This window comes from Anabas testudineus, chromosome 24 (assembly GCF_900324465.2).
Source record: "Anabas testudineus chromosome 24, fAnaTes1.2, whole genome shotgun sequence".
NCBI lineage: Eukaryota > Metazoa > Chordata > Actinopteri > Anabantiformes > Anabantidae > Anabas > Anabas testudineus.
This window is the reverse complement of record NC_046632.1, coordinates 10,161,383-10,182,861: the sequence shown is the minus strand read 5'-3', so window position 1 is coordinate 10,182,861 and position 21,479 is coordinate 10,161,383. Positions and strand designations below refer to the sequence as shown.

At 41.3% G+C, this 21,479-nt stretch overlaps 2 protein-coding genes across 2 annotated transcripts in view; one reads left to right on the top strand and one right to left on the bottom strand.

Moving 5' to 3' along the window:
- Window positions 1–12,107, top strand: part of LOC113149154 (protein tyrosine phosphatase non-receptor type 14) — a 30,456-nt gene extending 18,349 nt beyond the window's left edge. The window contains exons 5-20 of the mRNA XM_026341049.2: window positions 253–320; window positions 686–756; window positions 865–952; window positions 1,068–1,156; window positions 1,338–1,425; window positions 1,632–1,714; window positions 1,898–1,958; window positions 2,632–2,710; window positions 3,317–3,786; window positions 3,884–5,179; window positions 6,296–6,436; window positions 7,288–7,506; window positions 8,766–8,894; window positions 9,072–9,306; window positions 9,733–9,896; window positions 10,010–12,107. Of these exons, the coding sequence (XP_026196834.1) occupies window positions 253–320; window positions 686–756; window positions 865–952; window positions 1,068–1,156; window positions 1,338–1,425; window positions 1,632–1,714; window positions 1,898–1,958; window positions 2,632–2,710; window positions 3,317–3,786; window positions 3,884–5,179; window positions 6,296–6,436; window positions 7,288–7,506; window positions 8,766–8,894; window positions 9,072–9,306; window positions 9,733–9,896; window positions 10,010–10,138 (3,410 nt within the window). The 3' untranslated portion in view covers window positions 10,139–12,107. The remainder of the gene's footprint in view (window positions 1–252; window positions 321–685; window positions 757–864; window positions 953–1,067; window positions 1,157–1,337; window positions 1,426–1,631; window positions 1,715–1,897; window positions 1,959–2,631; window positions 2,711–3,316; window positions 3,787–3,883; window positions 5,180–6,295; window positions 6,437–7,287; window positions 7,507–8,765; window positions 8,895–9,071; window positions 9,307–9,732; window positions 9,897–10,009) is intronic.
- A 66-nt stretch (window positions 12,108–12,173) lies between these two features.
- On the bottom strand, window positions 12,174–20,594 carry LOC113149155 (N-lysine methyltransferase SMYD2-B-like). Its single transcript, XM_026341050.1, has 12 exons — window positions 20,425–20,594; window positions 18,924–18,987; window positions 17,551–17,661; window positions 17,391–17,451; window positions 15,407–15,531; window positions 15,213–15,280; window positions 14,646–14,748; window positions 13,931–14,041; window positions 13,679–13,799; window positions 13,217–13,391; window positions 12,841–12,949; window positions 12,174–12,673 (listed from the first exon to the last, which is right to left on the bottom strand). Exons 1-12 carry the CDS (start codon window positions 20,592–20,594, stop codon window positions 12,593–12,595), a joined length of 1,299 nt encoding a protein of 432 aa, XP_026196835.1. The 3' UTR covers window positions 12,174–12,592.
- Between the last annotated feature and the right edge of the window lie 885 nt (window positions 20,595–21,479).

Below are 21,479 nucleotides of genomic sequence, written 5' to 3'. Positions count from 1 at the left end.
AAAACACACAACAGAGTAGAATGAAATGAATGTGATTTTATCTTTTATTTTATGAACTACATCGATTTAGATGAAGGCCAACAAAAAAACCTTAAGATAACCTTTAAGAACAAATGCATATTTCAGTTTTACTGTATAGTGAACCCAACTTTGCTATTTTATAGCAAAAATTTGTACAGATGTTACTTTTATATGCATGAAAATGGACTCCCACTGTTGATTACCATAAACATATTGTGTTTCTGATTTCAGCTGACTTTGGAGACTTCACTCAGTTCATGTCTCAGGACTTCCTCAGGGAGTATGTGCTCTTCCCAGTGGTGAGTCCCCTAAACGTTAACTATTTAAGTACTAGTCTCTGTGTGTGTTGCCTGAAGGCACACATTCCTGTGTCAGCTCTATAGCTCCTCCCTCTGCAAACCTGATTGACATGCAGAAAACAGAAGGAATAAGCAATAATCTGAGTGAGAGTATGGGCTGTGATAATGATCATGTGGCTGCTAAATAGGTTAAATTACTCGTACACTATTTTTTAGTTCATCGCTACGCTACAGATCATGCTTTATCTGCAAAACAGTTAGACTAGGTGTTAGAGGAAGCAGAGAGGGTTTTAATTGTTTAGGATTTTCTCATCTAGACTTCATCTCCCTTGTATTTTCTAAGTTTTGTTCCTCTTTTCTCACAGAACTGGCATAATGGAGAGGAGTTTCTGGAGGACTGGACTCAGAAAGTCGCTGAGGAGCACAAGAGTCATTGGTACCGTCACCTTCACAGTTTAATGTTTGTACACGTGAATATGTAACGAGAAAGTCAAAGGCACAGAGACAATGACATTCCTAGAACCTGGTACTCTGTTTTTTTCAGTCGAATGCAGCCTGCTGAAGCAGAGTTGCTGTACATCAAAGAGGTGGAGAAGCTGGATGGTTTTGGCCAGGAGAGCTTTGCTGCCAAGGTAGATAAATTATATATCACCCCAACCTCATATACAGACACACACACACACTTCTATAAATCACCCATTGCCTTTGATTTCATTTATGTCTTGTGTCATGGTTATTCTTCCATAGGACAACTACACCAATGATATTTTCATCGGTGTGTCCTTCATTGGTGTATTTGTGAAACATAGAAATGGCAGATCCATCATGCTCCACAAGTAAGTTGCCCCCCCATATTTATCCATCTATGCAACCGGTAGGTTATCTGAACCCATTTGTGATTACGAGGTAGTGGAGCTTATACGGATAAATTATTAAGCAGGAAAATATATGTGAAATGAGTGTGGGAAACTTCCGTCCTTGTGTGCATTTATGTGTGTGTTTCCGTGTGTGTGACAGGTGGAAGGACATTGGTACCATAGCGCACAACAAGTCAGCTATCACAGTGGAGATAACAAGCAGAGACGACACCATCATTTTTCACATGGTGAGTGTTGTGTCTGCAGGTGGTCTCAGCACATGCACACACAAGGTTTCCAGTGGGAAGTGCAACTTGAAAAATGTGTAAACACACTCCCAGATATCTCTTCACGGAGACAAATAAAGGGGGGTGAATTTAGTCTTGATTTTCTTATAAATACAACTGCTGTGCCACTTTAAAATATCTCTGTTTTTCTTTCTGCCTATCTGCAGGAGGATATGGAAATGGCCAAGTATGTTGCTCGTCTTTTCACGGCCAGACACAAGTTTTACAAACAGAACAAGATCTGTACAGAGTGAGTCTCAAGGACATACAGAAAGGCCTGCTGAGCCATGAGCACATTCAATATTAGCTTTCATTTAATATTCATTTGACAGTTGCATAATAAATGTAATATAAATAGCATTATCATGTTAATCTTTAATTGGTGAAAAACAAAACATATAGTTTCTAAACCATGTTCTACTTTTCTCTTTAGGCCCACCCACTCACCTGCACCAATCAGGAGAAGGCCCACCTGGACCCATCGCCTCTCTTTGGTACCATCAGTAGCATTTGCTTTCTTGCATACGGTTTAAAATTCCTGGCTGTTGCTTAGAGGTTTGACACAGTCTTGTTTATTCCTGCCTCTGGCACGTATAAATGACACCAGAGGCTGGAAGACAGAGGGAGAATTTAGGAGGGACGACAGAAATGTTCGTGGTTAGCGATTTGACCCCACTCTCCCACTCAGGGCAGCGCCTAATTGTGCCATGAGGCCTTGGTTTTAACATACGTTGGTGGTGTGGTGGGTGTTGTTGGAAAGTTTGCAAGGGTGTTGCTTGGTCTGATTTCCGGTGCGACAATGAAGGCAGTGATTTGTGCGTCTCCCTCCCTGCTGGCCAGACAATGGCGAGGCTAAATGTGGCACAATAGCTGTTCAGTCAGTCCAGTCAAGTGCTCAGATGTCAGTCTGAAGAACCACAGGCACTGGTGGCTGACAACACCATGACCCTAGAATAGGTCATAGTTGGTCACGGTCACCTGTTGAGTAGGTGCGCCAATGGAAAGAAGTGAAATAATGGTAATATTTACAAGTATTTTAAGTTAGAGAAGCATGCTATTTAAAGGTTTAATTTCAGTATGTGCAGATCAAGAACGTATGCATTCAAGTACTAGAGTATAACTAATAATTGGACAGTGTTTTATTACTTTTGTTTTTTTTCCACTCAGCCACGGCCCCAGTCCTGTAACTTCCAGTCACTGCATTCCCAGTACGGAGAGCATTATCAAGACACACAGAGCTCTCAAGGTATGTGTAAAGTACACACAGACACACACAAACATATTTAGAGTAAGTTTCAGCCCTTCCCGCTTCTTGTTTGGCCACAGTGTGATTTAACATTTTTGCCTCCCTCAGAATAACTCAAGCATTGGAGTGGAGCTAATTGTGTCTTTCCCATCAGGCGTGTGACTCACAGCCCATTTGTATTTTAACTGTCTCCAGCCAATTAGAGCCTAAAGTTTGGGGTGCCGAGCTGTGACCTCATTCGTGCTTGCTTTTACTTTTTTATTGTCTTGATCACACAACTCAGCCTGCCTTATAATCTGAGGAGCCTGACAGCGAAACGTGGAAAAACATTCAGGGTGTGCTACTTATGTGTGGGTGTGAGATCATTCTGGAGCGTGATCTCAGGCATCACCCTGCATTTGTGTCAAGGGAGAATATGCACTGTTTGCTTTCTGGTTGTGGACTTGAGAGAGTTTCACACGATAGAATATTTATAATATATACAACAAGTATACCACTGTCTCCTTCATTATGGTGGGAACAAAAGGAAAAATGAAGTTTACATGTTTACCATGTTCTGTGTTACACTGGTTTTAGTTTATTTCTTATCTCTACTTTGCTCTTTAGACAGCATATTCCATGATGACCCCTACTACAAGTCGGAGACCAGCCTGGACCGATGCCCCGTGGATTTTCCCTTTCGCAATGGTACTGTGCCCAACGGAAGCATGTACAGCAGCCCCAGCCTGGGCTCCCTCAATCATTCCCAGACTTTCGTGCCACCCTCACCCATGTCCTCCAATCTCAGCATCCCCGGCAGTGAGCTCATGCGGCCGGACTATATCCCCAGCCACCGCCACAGCGCCATCATTGCTCCGTCCTACAGGCCCACACCTGAGTATGATGCTGTCATGCGTCAGAAGCGGCGCATGGTCCCTACTCATCATGACCTCCACAGCCAATCTCTGCGCAGTCTGAACATCAGTAATGCTTGTGCTTACCGCCAGCCTGAAGCTCTGGTGTACAGCCAGCCTGAGATGAGGGAGAGGGGCCCTTATCATGGCCTAGGGCCAAGTCCTGGACCTTACACACCACAGGTAGATGCAGATTATGTAAATTTTACTTCTGTTTTCTATTTTTTGTAGCTTCTTGTTCTTTTCTTTATTTCATATTGTTTGACTGTCCACCTTGCAGATCAGCTACAGTAAGCAAGTATCCCATGGCCCTCATCAGGGCGGACCAGCAAGCAGCCAGGCTCCCTGTCATTCACCCTGCATTAATGGTGGTGGAGGTAGTGGAGGGGGTAGTGGGGTAGGAAGCTCCATTTCCCACACTGTTAGCACACCTGAGTTGGCAAATACAAAACAACAGGGGACCAATGCAGGGACGTATGCAGCTACAGCTAACATGCTGAGAAACCATATGTCACGCCCTCCTCCGCCTTACCCTTCCAGCTCATTCCGCCCAGCTACCAGCACGCCAGACCTCGCGAGCCACCGCCACCGGTGCATTGGGGGCAGCAGTCCGGAGCTGGTCACCCGCATGGTACAGCTATCGGTCAAGACTTTCCAGCCGGACAGTTCGGCCGTTGTGCATCAGTCCCTGCAAGAGGTCAGTGAACCATTGACTGCAGCTGCAAAGCACCGTTCCACTCTGGGAAAGAGACACAGCATGGAGGTAATCAGCAGCATGAGAGGCGGAGGAGGGGGGATGGAGGGCATAGTGATAAAGGGCATGAATGCTCCCCTTCATCGGAGGAATACTCTTAGAGAACATGTAATGCCACCTCAGCCACCTCAGTCTGTACCTCCTCCCCAACCACAAACCCCTTTGCCTCAACCACAGCCCCAACCTCCACCTCAGCAGCCTAAGGAGTTGCCTATGCAGATGCCTGCCCAGAAAGCACCAGAGGTGTCTGCAGCACCACCTTCAGCTGCGGCCTATCAGCATCAAAAGACTCTCTCTAATGCTACTATGCTCATACACAGTAGTGAGAGCGAAGAGGAGGAGGAAGAAGAGGAGAGGCCTGAGCTGGATGTTCAAATCCCAGGTCTCAATGAGGACATCAGTGCTCAGCTTCAGGCTGCTCTGGCAAAGCTGCCCAACAAACCCCCTCCAGAGTACCCTGGTCCTCCTAGACCTCCTAGCAGTGCACAGATTCGCACCCACAACCACACCCACCATCACAACCACATTCATGGACCACAGGGTAACCAGGCGCCAATGGACCCAAATCAAGCCCAGGGAGTAGCCATCAAAACTGGGCAGAGTGAGGGTGCTGGTGGACCTGGAGTTGGTGTTGGTGCAGGTGGGACACTGACACGAGGAGACCAGGGAGGGGTGAATGGGGCTGTTTTAGGTCCATCCATTTCAGAACCAGACCTGACCAGTGTGAAGGAGAGGGTGAGGAAAGAGCCAGTCAAAGAGAGGCCGGTGTCAGAGATGTTCTCCTTGGAGGACAGCATAGTGGAGAGAGAAATCGCTCAAAGGGTGAGTAAGACACTCTGTGGCTAATTCAACTACATATGTTTTAATTCATAATTGAAATTATGCATTCAATGTACCATATAGAGTATATTTGGTGTATTTGGTCAGATGATGTCAGCGTGGATTGTGAGAAATCTTTGTATTACTATTTTTTAGACATGTAACAACTCATGAAATTTAAAATTACCGGTAAACTGAACCCATCATACCAACATGGTCTATTTGCTAGTTTCATAGCTCCTGATTAGCAGTAATCCAGGGTTCAGGACTTGAGAGGGTAGCACTAGGCTCTGAGTCCCCCCAACCAGCTAAAACCCTTATAAATCCCCCAGATTATTCCTTGGGTTGGGTGTTCTTGTGTAGCTCGAATCTTCGTTAAGGGGCAAACAATTGACACAGCACCAAGTTCAGGTAACTTAAATCATATAATCGCCTCGCTTGGTTGTGATAAACTGCATCCTGTTCAATATTGACCTTGTGTGATTGTCTCTTTAGAGTGGTGGTGTTAGGTCAAAGCTAATATCTTTTAATTCAAACCAGCTGGTTTATTATACACAGACGATACCCCTGGTGACCACCAAGCTGTTGTTTTGACTGTCCCACAGGGAAGCAAGGAGGTGGAGAGGGGAAGGGTGGAGCAGTCCTGGAGGTTTAATAGCATCAGAGATTAGGAGAGGTAATCCTCAGAGGAAGGAGGGACTGTGCAATGTGGGTTAGCGTTTGGTAGAGAGAAAAAGAGTCAGAGTGACAGAGGAAGTGTGTGTTCTGGAAAGAATAAGAGGCCAATGTGCTAGGCGGGAATAAATAAAGGCTGAAAGAATGATAAAAATGCGAGGAAGGAATAACAAGAATTAAAGGAGAGGTTGAGGGCAGTGAGAAAGATAAGGTCAACTAATAGGCTTTATAGACGGGCTCATTGGTTCACACCTTTGGAGAGACGGTGTTGGTACAGCCAGGTTTGCCCTAAAAACTGGACACTCACACACACACATGCTTGTGAGCTTTCCTCAACCCACGTTTACTCGTGCGCGCCGCACTGCAAGCCACAGCAGGCCGGTCAGACTTGAAATGCTGTCACTACCTATAACCATGACACCAGGATTTTCCTCTCTCTTGAAGACGCTGGAAAGACAGAAGATGTCTGTGGACTCCATGAAGAGGCCGCTGATGATGGCCGCCCTCAACGGTCTTTATGTGGCACGAATGCCTGTTCCCGAGAGTCCAGCGGAGGAAGTCACCAAAGCTAATACTGATGAACGGGTAAGATACTCAGACTACCTTTATCTTTGTGGAGTTATCTAAGTTTGTAAGATTTCATTCTTTAACTGTACTGAAAGATTTTTCTCATCTTCAGTTAGATAGTATCTGCTTTTGATTGGTCTATATATATATAATTTAGAATAAAAATGTAATCCTAACTACTTTGTATTCTACTGGATTAAGAGTCCTCCCATTCAGTTGGATAATTTGAAAAACCTTTAGTTAATTAAATCTTGAATCTACTTTCTCTTTGTGATTGTGATTATTATAGAATCTTTTACCAACAGTGTTCACACCTGCTGACAAAGACGTGCGACTGATAGTTGTCACAATAAAATTGAAAAACAATCACATTCATTTTATAAATTCAATTTCCGGAGTCCTGTCTGTTGGTTGCTTTCGAGTTCGGAGGTGTGAAAACTCAGCCTTTGTCCCGACTGTTGCTAAGCTAATGGGTGCAAGCCCTAAGTTGGCTGTGGAACGTGTGGCATGGTGGTGCTTATCGCCTCTAGGCCCGCTGGTATGTTAAGAATGTGACCCGAGGGAGCCACAGAGAAAGAGAGATAGAGAGACAGAGATGCTGCCATCTCCAACATGACTGGCCTCATAAACATTAACCTCCACCTAGATGAATATTCAGCTTCTTTACCGCTGTATTGTTGCATTATTCAGCTGTGAGTGGTGGCTATAGATTATAATGAGATATCAGGATTCACCCCGTCTGAATAGTCTCTTCGTTATGGTGGAATGTAAATGAATAAAAGCCCTTGGAAGACAAAAAGAAAAACCTCTGAATAATGTGTTGCTTGGTATTCTAACTAACACTTTTTCTTTCCTCTCTGTGTCTCCAGTGTAAGAACTTGGAGTTGAAGCTGGAAGAAGAGCAGGTCTTCACAGAGTATGAGCAGGTGTCCAAGAAGAGGGCAAACTGTAATCTCACCACAGCAACTTTGCCTGAAAACGCGGAGCGCAACCGCTTTCGTGACGTTGTTCCTTATGAAGACAATCGAGTTGAGCTCGTACCCAACAAGGAGAACAACACGGGTTACATCAATGCCTCGCATATAAAGGTGGAGATGATTCTAGTGCCTAACAGTCTGTAGTCCTGTAGTCTGTGTTTGGCTTTTGTACAATTTTTAAATTAATTATTTAGCTTAAGCTGAGACTTAAATCATGAAAAATTGGAAATACTTTTTGTTGTATACAGCTAATATAGTGTTTACTACTGTAAGTGAACGTGACACCCTGTGAAATAAGACTTAATAATCTGTCAGTTTTCAGTGTGAACTGATATAAAGCACAACAATGACAATGCCAGACAGAAAAGACAAACTTGGTGATAAAATATGTCATTAAGTGCTTTATAACATTCAAGTTTATGTGTGACTAAGTTATAGTCCTGAAGTTCTCTGCAACACCCAACTCGTATAACAAAATTCAAAAACGAGCATAAACTCGATACTTTCAGCTTTGTGCTAATCTTTGTTGTGGTCATTTCTAAGCAGGGAATGGCTCAAAGAGAAGGATGAAAGGCAGCTATTGAAAGCTGTTTGGGCCTTTAAGCTCACAGAGCTTGTGGAATTCCCAAAGAATGTGGTCCAAACTCCAAACCCTCTTAAGTCAACCTGAGCTGCTCTCACCAGCCCTCTATTGCTTAGTATGCTTAGTTGCAAACAGCACAGAGTCGTGTGTATGCATTAGTTTGCAGACTGTGTGTATGCCTAATTGCGGTCCTGTGTGCGAGTGCGATCCCCACACTGAATCACTGCCTACCACGGTGTAACCCTCTTACTCCCCCCCTCATCGTTTGAGGTAGCTGCCACAGAACAAAAGGCCTTGTTTATTCCACATCCATCTCTTAATACTGTGTTTACAGTCACGAGGTGGCCTGAGGAATCGGCTGGGACATGCTCGTTATGTAATGGCACTGAGAAATCTCTGGGGTTGGAGCGTGTTGACGACGGGAGATGTTTCAGTGCTGTGTGTGGCCTTATGATTGTTAATCAGGGAAATCAAAAGAAAGCGTCAGTAGAGGTGTAGATGGAGAAAAGAGGTCCTTCTGTGGATGAGAAAATAACAGGTGTTTATACTGCCACACAGTGGTGAATGAGATAATTACTAATATATGTAAATGAGTTAACAAGCAATATATTTAAAAACTTAACTCATCAAGTTTTAGTCTTCCTATTAGACCTTGTTTGATATTTGAGAGTTTGCTTGTTAGTGAGTTTATTGGCTCATTTCTGTTTATAGTTTATAGTGCGTCAACCACTCTTATTACTGTCTTTATGTGCAGAAATGGATTGTGTATGTGTTTGCGTTTTCCCAGGTGATGATCAGAGGAGAGGAGTGGCACTACATTGCCACCCAAGGCCCGCTAGCCAACACCTGCGCCGACTTCTGGCAGATGGTCTGGGAGCAGGGGGTCAACGTCATTGCTATGGTTACTGCTGAGGAGGTATGCACGCACAGCTGCCGACAGCTGGTGTCTGTCTGTGTTTGAGAAATCGATGACAGTGAAAGAGTGTGTTCCTGATTCTATACGTTTAATGTGTAAGGGTCGGACCTCTCATCTCCTCATCTCCTTTCCTTCATCCTTCACCTGCCAATCATTATTTTGCTCTCTTGCGTTCAGGAGGGAGGCCGATCCAAGTGTCACCGCTACTGGCCCAAACTGGGCTCCAAACATAACTCAGCCACCCACGGCAAGTTCAAGGTGACCACCAAATTCCGTACTGACTCCGGCTGTTACGCCACCACGGGATTAAAGGTCAAACACCTGTTGTCTGGCCAGGAGAGGACAGTCTGGCACCTGCAGTACACTGACTGGCCTGAGCAGGGCTGTCCTGAATATGTTGGAGGATTTCTCTGTGAGTTCTTCATCACTATTATTGTCTTCATCAGTTTATGTGAATTTTAGGACACAACCGGAAGAGATGAGAACCACTGACCTTCATTATTCACTGTCTGATTGAAGCAATAGTTTGTCATTTTCTGAGTTATTATTATTCATTTTCAGAGAATTTGACTATTTAATTGGTACGCCTCCTACACTTGTATAGTAAAGCTAAAACTAAAGCCAGCAGACTAGCATAGAAACTGGGTACGGGGAAAACAGCTGGCTGGATTCTCTCCACTGTTACATCTACCCGCACTAATCGCCACGTGGCTCTACTGTCATATTTATCAGACAGATGCGACAAAGGTGTTGATATTCATATATAACTCCCTGCAAGAAAGCAAATGAGCGAAGCTCTTATACCGTTAATAAATCCAAACACTGTTCCTTCCTGCAGGCTACCTAGAGGAGATCCAGTCTGTAAGAAGACACACAAACTCCATGCTGGACACATCAAAGAGCCTCAATCCCCCTGTGGTGGTTCACTGTAGTGCCGGGGTGGGTCGTACTGGAGTGGTCATCCTCACGGAGCTCATGATCAGCTGTCTGGAGCACAACGAGGTGAGTGGACATGGGGGGTTGAAGGCTGCACACATGTCTATACATTTTGTAATTGTATTTCTTATTTTTTAATCACTGTCTTCTGGTTTTCTCTCATCTTCCGCCCCCTTCAGCCAATGGAGGTTCCTATTATGTTGTCAGAGCTGAGGCAGCAGAGGATGCTGATGGTGCAGACCATCTCCCAGTACAAGTTTGTGTACCAGGTCCTCATCCAGTTCCTCAAGAACTCCCGCCTCATCTGAGACTGGTCTCATGACTTTTGATCTCACACAATGTGGAGGAATGACAGCAAATGGCAACAATGGTACTTAATATACACATGGGGACTGATAGAACACATATAACTGTATAAAACAGGTAATAACTGAGTGTCAGTTTGAAGCAGATGCAGATAGAACCAACTTTCATATTGAGTTCTTTGTGTGGCAGTGCTATGGTTATGGAAGTAGATCTGCATAAAAAAATCACCTCAAGGGAGCAACGGTTTGGTGCAGGCCTGTGTAGAAATCCATGACCCCTTTTTCAAATCAGTGTGTTCACGTTTTAATGTTTTATCCCCTAGGATCTAATCTTGGACATTTCTGTTTGGAGCATGCATGTTTGTGCATTTTCTCCATGCAGGTCAAGTGAATAAGCAGCTTGTCTTACCTGCAGGTGCGACATTTGTATGCCTGTCTACGCGTCTAGTGTGTGTGTGTGTGTGTGTGTGTGTGTGTCTTGAGATTTCTTAAGAAATACCTTAAGAAATCAAGTCTTAGTTACACTCTGGGTAGGTTGCAACATTTCTCATCCATTATTTAGCCATGAGTAGAAATGGCACCATGCTGCATGAACAGTAGGTGGCAGCAGTATTATTACTGTACTCTACACTCTGAAAGAGTTTGCCAACAAAAGTATTCTTTGAATCACTGTTCTAAAAATGTTTAATTTGAGTATTGATTTTACAGCTAAATATTTACGTCAGCATTTTAACATATGTTTGTATTTATTTCTATCGAGATTGTGGTCACCTTTACTGCTCAACAGAGCATTGACAAGCATGTTGATCTTCTGAACTTGTCTTAATTACTATATATTTTGAGAAAGCCTTTCTTGTGAATGTCAGGAGGACTCCTTTTGTCCTTCTGAAGTTGGCTCACTTTAAACATTTCTACTAATATTTTTTTCACACCTAAACACAAACAACATTTGAACAATAACTATTTCTTGAAGCACAGTTCCTTGAGATTAAATGTGTCGTATCACTTTTATGACTTAAAGGCATTTCAAAATAGTGTTTGTTTAGTGAATCTGAAATAATTTATATAAATCATTTTTTACTACATATGCTGAAAAAAAAAACAAACGTCCTTATACAGGAAATAAAGTATATACTGCATGATTGTGCCTTATTGAAACATGAGAACCTGCCTGATCCTTTAGGTGGGTTTCATTAACCCAAATTCCTTTTTTGGACCTCCAAAGATGAAATCTTTAAATCAGTATTTCATAGTTTGCTTGTTATAAGTTGTTATAAGAACAACTTTAACTTTTCAAATCGTTTACCTCACTCTCAGGTAAGGATTTGCTTAAGCAAGAATGCTGATGTCTTGGTTTATTTTTGAAGGATAATAGTTTAACAGTGACACTGCCTCTGTAATAATCGGATCTAAAACCAACAGATCACCGCACTCCTTCTTCCTGTTATTAAAATTACATTCTGAAGAATTTCCTTTTATGTTACATAAAAAAATCCTTTTTTTTATTTTTCTGAAATGTAATGCAAAGCCAACCATGTCCAAACTATCTTTGTACAAAATGGGCATGTGAGAAAAGATTTCTACGAATGTTTTATATAGTTTCTTTTTTCGACTTGGTACCCTCAAAATACCGCAACAAAATAAACTATGCATGCATTTTTATATTTCATTGTATATATTCTCGTATAAGTATAAGCTTTATGCTCTCTTAACATCTAAGTGTTTTGTTGCACTTCTGTTCTATTTGTGACAGTATTTTCCCACACAGCATTCCACTGTTTGTTTATATTTAATTTTTTTCCCCCTACGTTTTTTTCCTTGGCAAAACTCCAAAATATGTTTCAAAGTACGTGTACTGTAAATATGTTTTGTATATGCGTTTTCAGTGCATCAAGTCTTTGTTTTTCTCTCCCCAACCATGTATGAAGCTGTCGTACTTGCTTATTATGCAATAAAGCCTTATTTTCTTTAAGACTGTGTCCAAAAATTCATTTATTTAAAATGTTTAAAATGTTTTTAATAATTTCCTGTTAGCTGGTAATGAGGCGTCCCAGCCGTCCATTGTTTATCAGGCACATTCTGCAGCTCTGATTGGCTTTACTGGCTTGACTCCTTACAGATAAATGTAAACACTGAACTGAAACCGAATCATTGGTCATGATTTGGAAAATAATTTCAAATACCTTGTTGTTAGCATGAGTTTAAAAGCACCTACTACAATGGCAGATTTTCACACAACTTAACATTACATTCATGCTTGGTACAAAATTATCCTGCATTTAATAAATAATGTTGTTGCATGCTAATACTAGCATAAACGTGAAATCCAAAAGTATTTCTCTGGATCTTTGCTTCAGTAGGAAAAAATAAAATAAAGTGCCTATAGTTCTGTAAATCTCCTAATCAAAGAAGTGTATGCAGTCCATAGGAATCAGCTGTCATTTCTTTCCTTAATCTCTATTTTTGTACCATGTCTTTGCGCAACTCTGTCAAGTAGAGATGATCCTTCCCATGAGCCACCTCCATTATGGTCATTGCCTGTATAAACATCAACAAATATTAATTTACAATATGCAATTATTATAATGAAATCATGGTAGTGTTACCTTTTTAGCTGTTTTGTTATATTCGACATGTAACACTATGTAACATGTAAGAGTATTTCTGAGTGACCCCAAGCAGTGTGATATAAAAGTGCACACTACCTTCTTGAAAGCGCTGATCCCCATCGAGTACCTTTCTAGCCCCATGTACAGTCTGCCCAGCTTCAGGTACATGGATGATACATTCAAGGAGTAGGGTGGATACAGCTGGCTGCATTGTGCAGAGGTCATAAATAGTCATTCAAACACAAATAATCAATTTCAAATCTGAAATATATTTTGTATTGTATTGTAGGTTTTATTGTTTTTGGTATAGCTAAACTCCAAACAGATATGCATATAAAACATCTGAAGGATTGAGTGTTAACATGAAACACCTTCCCTGCAGACGGTTAAATTCTGTAATATCTGATCTGCAGGTAATCATGAGTGGGTAGAAAATGTGTGGGAAGGAAGATGTGTCCTTAAAGGTTAGTACCTGTAAGGTTTGAGGATCTTCTCGCCGTATCTGATAGCACTGTCTGCATCTTGCATGTGGATACAAATTCCCATGGCTTGGTACATCATATGCAGCATGTAGACATTAGAGTCATCAAAGACTGCTCCCATCTCCTCCAGGCTCTGTTCACACATCTCCAGTAACTCACTAGGGGGTGCCACAGAGTCAAGGGTCCATCAACACAAACTGAACAGAAATGCTAAAGGGCCTCTGATCACATAACCAGACGCTTTCCAAGCTGGAGAATAATGTCTGAGTTAGTTTCGTTCTCCCAGAATCACCAAACACAGCTTTACACACAGCTTTCATTCATGCAAATGAATTACTACATTTGTACGGATTGTTTTACTGCAACATATATTCTGCATGTGGTCTTTATTAACTAATGACAAGTGCAAATGAATGCAAAACACAGTATTATTAAGTGACACTGAAGGATATTTTTTATGCCTTTAAGGGCTCTGAACTCTCTGACGGTTTTCCTGGCGTAACGCATCATGTTGCTGATGACATCTTGCTCGATTGGGTCACTCTGCTTACGTACTTTCAACTTTGCGTTGTCCTGTGGATGTTAAGCAAACAGGGAGGTGTATTTCTCCATTTTAATTATGAATTACACTAGATGTTGCATGGCTTGTGGGATATACAGGAATATATCCCAGGTGGTTAGATCACTTTTTCACTGGGTCTTACTTTGGACTTGCTTTTACATTCCTTGCAGTCACAGGTGAAGTAGTAAGTCTCCCTCAGCCTGTTGTTGCGGTCGTCGGTTGGGTAGAGGAGATCTATGTAGCTGATGAGAACCTACACGTGGAAAAAACACAGCACATGAGAACAGCAAAGAATAAACATTCTCCACATCTGACATTTTTACTCTTATCTCGAGTGAGTGCTAGATGGTTCTTAAACTGCAGATCAAAGGGTTAGTCTGAAAATAACCACCAGACACTCTAATCTAAAGCTACACGACCCCCTGAAAACCACACACACACTCACACATGCTGCTCTTATTTCGAAGATGCTGTCACTCATTTGCCAGAAGAGCAACTATTCAGGTCTTATATTAGACAACTGCTGGGAGAACTCTCTGAAATCTCTGCTCCTGGTATTTCTTTCAATCATTCTTCCTCAAAGCATAGTGAGAAAGACTTACAAAGATGTAAGGGAAATTACTTAAACAGCATACTTTAAACACAACATTTCTTGTTTATTGCTTGTTACATGAGTCATCTAGTGTATCTTCGCTCTTTATTTTGGTTGCAAACATATGTAATATAATTCACCCACTCTGCCCTCTTGTAGAAAGCAGCTACCGCACACACACACACACACACACACACACACTTAAAAACAACAACAACAAAAAAAGACCCAACCCCCTCTAATTGCAGCTGTCCCCTTTCCTCACTTCATCTCCAGGCTTCATGTCTTGCACCGCGCGAACCTCAGCTGACGTCCCATTATATGTGACAATGACGCTGGGAAGACAGCTGTGATTTATGAGTGCCACGCTGCGAGGAGACACAAGCAGAAAGGGAAATTAACAGATTCAAACAAAAATACCATTTTATAACTTTCCCTTTCCAACTATGAATGGGGTAGGAGCAGTGAGATGTTATATTGCTCACACCACTGACACAACTGTGATATAATTACTCCATTTTTAAATGTGCTCATGTGTTATACTAAAACCGTGACTGCAAAGAGGACTTGAGTGTCCCTGAAATACTAGCAACCTTGCTATTACCTGCGTGGCAGGCTGGAAATAGCTCAACAAGGAGCTGAGAGGGCGAATTCACCTTCACATGGCCAATTTTAAAACTTAACAGACTCTGCAGGGATTTCACCACAAAAACACAAACGAGGAGGAAATGCTGTCGGAAGTTGACAATATGTCCTCTTGGAATATCTGTTACATGCAATACTATAGAATAACTAAGTGCTTGTATGTATACATGCATGTTTTCCTTCTTACTCTGGGTAGATTGCAGTACCGAGGTGGGACAGTTCATCATCCTCTATAGTGAAACCATTACAGGCAACCTGATGAATAAATGACAGTGAAGAGAGTGTAAATACTACTGATTTGTCTTTGGCAGCAAAAAAAGTTGAAAACTTGTAGCAATTGTTGTCACCAGCTATTTGTGTGTCAGTGTGTGTCTGTGTTACCTGGGAGAAAAGTGTGAGCAGGTCTTTGTGGTCGGGCAGCTCCAGATGTTTGGAGTAAAATCGATGCAGTGCAGCAATTTCAGCCTCATTCATTTCCCTTCTCTCGTTGTCTACATCCTCCACATCTGTTACAGGGGAAGGACGGACATTTGTTTGGATTTGAAGAGATTTAATTGATCAAATATGCCTAGAGTTGCCTGGCTTCTTTTTGTCAGAATACCGTTGCTGAACTAATTTTGATTTCCCTAAACTAACAGGATGGAATAAACAGGAGGCTTGGGGCAGAGATGAGGTGCAGACCAACCAGGTGTTTTATTTTAACCCATGACAAAAACTAAACTTAAAAAAACAAAACAACAAAAAACACAAATACAAATGGCAGTCAGCAATGTTCTGCAGCAGCTCATTGCAATGAGCTGGCAGCCATCTTATACAGAGGGCTGGCCCTTCTTCTAAATGTAGACCTATTAAAACACAAGCAAAAATTCCACAAACATAATATAAACATCTACTCATAACAATTTAAACTCTAAAGTATCACCAGCTAATAATTAGGTTTTGATGAAATTATAACCAAAACTAAACACACTAATCAACAGTTTGTTAATGCTGGAACCTTTAAAATGGTGCTCAGGTGTGGGGGGGACTCTTTTAGACCAAACACCTTGATGAGAAAGCACATCAGGTAAGTTACTTAAATCCCCCTTACACTTTGTTCAACATCCTTTGTAGCTGTTAACATTTATCAACTTGCACAATATATTATTATTATTATTACTACTACACATATGAACTCTGGCCTAACCAAACCTTCAAATCTAAATAAAGGTATTTTCCTCAGTATCAAATAAAATCTCTTCAATCTGTGTCAGTGTCACAGATTAAGTAAATGTAATCAAACAAAGTGAAGTCCATAGGAAGAGGATGTTCATTACGCTATCCTAATACAAGACTAAAAATATAAAACCCCACTGCTGCCCAGCTAAAACTAACAAGACGGCAACAGGGTATAACATACCAACCTCATGTGCGTATGTATATATTGTCTATGGCCCCAAGAGCACAGCAAACACTCAATAATGAGGTAAATAAAGAACCCGGAAAGACAGCCAAAGATTTGAAGGCATCATTGGAACTGGCTAACATCTGTGTTCATGAGTCTACATTAGGTAAAACATTGAACAAGCAGGGTGTCTATGGCAGGACACCATGAAGAAGGCCGCTGCTTATTAAAAAGAACCACTGCTGCACGCCTGAAGTTTGCAAAAGAGCACATTGACACTCAACAGCGGTATTGGCAAAATGTCTTGTGGAGTGATGAAACTAAGATTGAACTGTTTGGAAAGAACACACAGCTCTACATATGCATATTATATCAACATCATCCTAATAGTAAAGTATAGGGAGGTCAACCAGTAATTAAAGAAAAGGTTCATATACTTTTTCCACTATCACTGAGGTTTTATGGTTGTTCTCAATAACACATAATGCTATTGCTAATTTAAATACATTTGGTGATTTTCTTTTGTAATGTGTTTAATGTAATATTCTAGTCTGTGTGTGTGTGTGTGTGTGTGTTCTCCAAGGCACTTAACATCTCGGTGCCTTGGAGATGGATGGAGTTCAGTGAAATCCATCATCAAGAAATGGAAGGAATATGGCACATGTCTCCCTCCCACATGGGAGGGCTGTTCAGACCCGATCCCCACACAGCCTGGCAGAGCTTGAGCAGTTTGACCAGTAAAGAAAAATGGCATAAAATTCCAGTGTCCAGATGTGCAAACCTAACTGAGACCTATCCACACAGACTCCATGCTGTGATTACAGCCAAAGGTGCATCCACTAAATACTGACCTGAAGGGGGTGAATATTAATGCAAACACTGACTTCACCTTATATATATTTTTATTAATTAAATTTACTTTGCAGAAACCCGTTTTCACTTTGACATTTATGAGGTATTTTTACCTCATAAATTACTTACGTGATTGCATTTCTCCTATCGTTAAGATCTTCTCAGATCCAGACCTTTCTTTCTGCGTTTTCTGAGTGAGACAGACATAATTCATAGAAATTACCTCATTAAAACAAACATGCGCCAGAGAATACCAAACAGACGCTACTTCTTTCAATAATTGTCCAACCTTCTTTGCGAGGATCCGAGCAACAAGGCGGGAAATCTCTGATGGGCACCAGTTCTCTCTGAATGCAGTCATTGCTGAGCACTCCAGTTTGTGGAAGGACCAGTCCCCTTTCTACACACAAACACAAATACAATAGGTCACTGGTCAGCATCACTAAAATGTTAAGTAATCAGAAATTCTGCCTGTTTAACATAATATTTTTCATAAAATGAAAACAATTTCAAAACTGCAAGACAGATTTGACTAAAAGTGAAAAAAGTGCCATATTATAAACTAAACTGAGTGCAACACAAGTCAGAACACCTTTCATTAGTTAGATTTGTTTTGTAAAATATGATTTATGCATATAGGTCGATTTGATGACAGTTATCTCAGTTGGTAGAACAGCAGGGTTCCCCCAGTTACCAGTAGTAACCCCCCTGGTTACTGGTTCAAATCCTGGTTTAACCTGGCTATATGTCATGGGTACACAAACTTGTGTTCAGAGTGCCATCTATAAATGTCATTCCCCCTAAACCTGTTGCACTGATGCAGCCCTATTTTAGCTCATTCCCATTTCACGCAATTTAAAGTGTTCAGTGTATGCTATTTAACTAATTAACGAAATCACATATTCCACACGTCAAAAGAAAAATAATTAATTGTTGTGGTTGTGTAATTTTGAACAATCTAATGTTATAATATCGCACATGTTATAGTTTAAAGACATTTGTAAAGGTAGTATCTTTCATTTAGCATGTATGTTTCCTTAGATACAACACCTGTTGTAGAGGAGCTTGGTGAAATATGACTCCACACTGTGTTAATCTAACGTTACCCTCACCCCTTTACCTCTCTAACATGCAAACTAACTATTCACTCCCACTGTCTAATTCTGTCCATCATTATCAAGTCAGGGTAGGTTTATTTACACAAAATAACTTTGAATACCAGAGATTTAATTTATCATATTATGACATGTGTGATTATATATCATATATGCACCAAACTGCCTGAATATACACCAGGCAGTGGAAGCAGACGAGGAACTGTAGCACAGAGACTCAGACTTGTGTGCAGACTCTGAACACAAAGAATGGGCTGAGATGACATTCCAGCCAGGGGCTCGTCCACTCTACAGCTGCTATTTAAAGAGATATCTGGCAACGCAGAAACTGTCACACTCGCCACATTTGTCGTCAGTCTAACCTGTACTTTGTCAGTCTCAGCTGTACCTGAGCTTAGAGCTGCATGCAAAAAGATGAGAGTAATGTCACTTTTAGCTCCTTATTGTGATTTTTTTTTTATTTTTTATTTATTTAGTGGCATTGTCCTTTAAGCATTCACAAATTGATCATCACATCACACAAGTCACTCCCCTAAATGTTTCCCACCTGGCATTTTGCATTGCAGTAGAAGGCTTTCTTGCACTTCCCACATCTTGCTAAGCTTTCTTTCCTGCAAAAGACAAACATTAAAGCGTCTGACCTTGGGTCTGAACTCACTGGATGTCAGCATGCAAATAATTTTTTGTGAATATCTGGTTGCTTGGATGTTCAGAGTCATTATGGGCATTTGAACATCTTGCTCCATTTCTCCTGCACAAGAAGCAGCAGTTGCTTTCAGCCTGTCAGAAAAGAGCAAGCGGGGGGGTTTAAAACATTCAGTGGTATAAATAGAGGCGACCTTATGACGGACCAGCTGCCCCTCTACCACGCTGAAAGAGAAAAGAGTTGAGACTGGCCTGTTTAAAGTCGGTCATGTCACCATGGAATATCTGCATCTTACTTTGTAGTGCAAATGTACTGACTTCTGATCACAAGAGTTTAAAACGATCTGTATCAAAAACAGATATGAAGGGATCTCCAAATGTCCCTTAAGTCCATGGTTCTACTATAACTTTGTATAGATGAGAAAGGGGAAACATAATGCAAGACTAAGGTTACAAGTAAGTAGGTTAGATTGGATCATTGAGGTCACAACACAAGTTAAGATTAGTGAAATAATAAACTGAAAATAAATGTGGAGATATTTCGACACATCAAACTGTAGTCGAGGATAAAGGGGGCGAGCGGGCATTTGATCCACCACCTTTTAAAATACCAGAGTGGTGTTCCAATTAACAGCGTGTCTGCACTGTCCTTAGTTTTGGCATCACACCTTGAAATGGTGTTCATAGAACAATCCTTACATGTTGCAGGTTGCAGGCATTAAGGTACAATATGCAACTTTTGGAAATGAAGCTAAGAGCAGTACGAGACTTGGAGAGATCAATCTACTCCACTCTGCCAAACCTGCACTTAAACCCTAATTAAGCAGTTTAAGCTGGTTGAAATAGCAGGATCTGATCAATGAAAGTTTCCAATTACTATTTACATTCACATTGGAGCCATCTCTGGTGGAGACGGATACTGCATAACAGAAATATCGTACCTTTAAAAACACCTTTGTGAATAATTAAGCATGGATAATAAGCAACATCACCAATGTGATCCTATTTGTGAAACATCTTTATTTAATTATGCAAAATGTAGACTTATTCATAACAATCACAGTTCCCTAATTAATTAAAACTACTAGTAGAGCTGAAGTAACTCTTGTGACATTCAGGTAACATCTTTTTTTCTTTTTTACATACAGTACTCAGACAGAAGAAGTGTGTAGACATGTGGAAGAGGATATTCAGAAACATAGGCCATAAAACCAAAATAGATTTCACAGAGTGGCACCTCATGGTGGCTGGTGTCCTATCTTTGACCATGTGTGCTGCAGCTCAGGACTTAAAACTGGTTAGTGAGTGATCTGTATTGCAAGTCTGCAAAAGTTTGAGTGTGATGCATGCAGAGGTGCTCAGAGGTGAAGTGAATGCATGCAGGGACAGAAAGAAGCATTTACCTGGTGAAGCAGAATTCACAGTAGCAGCCTCTCTCTTTGACGGAGAGCACACAGGCGTATGCGGGGCTGGAGAACAGGAGCTCTCCCACTTTAAAAGGTCTGGTAACGCGGAGACCTCGACCTTTTCCCGGACTGTCAAACCTCTCAAGTCCCCCGATGCTGCCTGTCATGGTGACTCCTCTAACTGGGTTTCTGCTCAGGAAGACCCCGGAGAGGCGGGGGACGTGGCCCCTACCCCCAGCTCTGCTGTGGGGCGTCACCGTCCCAATAATAGTTCATCCGGCTGCAGTTTAATACAATAAATAAAATAAAAACTTTCAGAAGAACTCCACATAAATAATTCATATGTGGAGTAATGTAGAGTCGTTTTAAACTGTAATGTAAAAATGCCTAGCTAGGATCCCTAACTTAATGGCTGCCTAGCTAACAATCAATTGAATTACTACATTTAATTATAATCTTTTTCACACAACAAACCTTCTATGTCTTCAAATGTTTACATTTAGTTTGAAATCAGCTTTTATGGCTGGTATTATTAAATGTTTTTCTGTGTTCCAGTGCTGTGGTTCTCCGTGATCATGTCTGTTGTGTGTTTACTCCTCCAGGAAACATAAGCACAGTGAGTACTTTATTACTTTATTGGACATCACATGTCCACATATAACAGCAAACAAAAACGGTGCTGATTTATGTTTTGTCTCTTAGATGAAGCTTTATGTAATAAACAAATACTAACATAGACATGTGTGGCTTGCAGCTGATCTCTACCACACTTCAATAAGGCCATCTGCTGGTGAGGCCCGAGACCATCTTTAAAGTTGATATGTGACAAATGCAAAGGCAACATGAGACAAATGAAGGTTTAAAGGTGCATGAACTCATCTTATTTATATATTTCAGTGTCCATCTATAGCACATCTGCCTTTAATTTGCATCATGCACCCCACAATGTGCAGACGTCATGTGGCTCAGACCAGGTCAGATTGATTGAAAGTGCATTCAAACACCATGCTGGTGTCCACTTTTGTCGCGTTGTGCCATCATGTGGGTGTTAA

Bases quoted from the DNA above. Each gene is read 5' to 3' on its own strand.
- LOC113149155 (XM_026341050.1), bottom strand. From the start codon at position 20,594: ATGACAGGCAGCATCGGGGGACTTGAGAGGTTTGACAGTCCGGGAAAA. The intron at 17,662-18,923 runs GTGGGAAACATT...GTTTGTGTGTAG, and splicing joins ACTGCAATGCAAAATGCCAG to AAAGGGGACTGGTCCTTCCA. The intron at 12,950-13,216 runs GTACTAACCTTT...TGCACAATGCAG, and splicing joins AAGATCCTCAAACCTTACAG to CCAGCTGTATCCACCCTACT.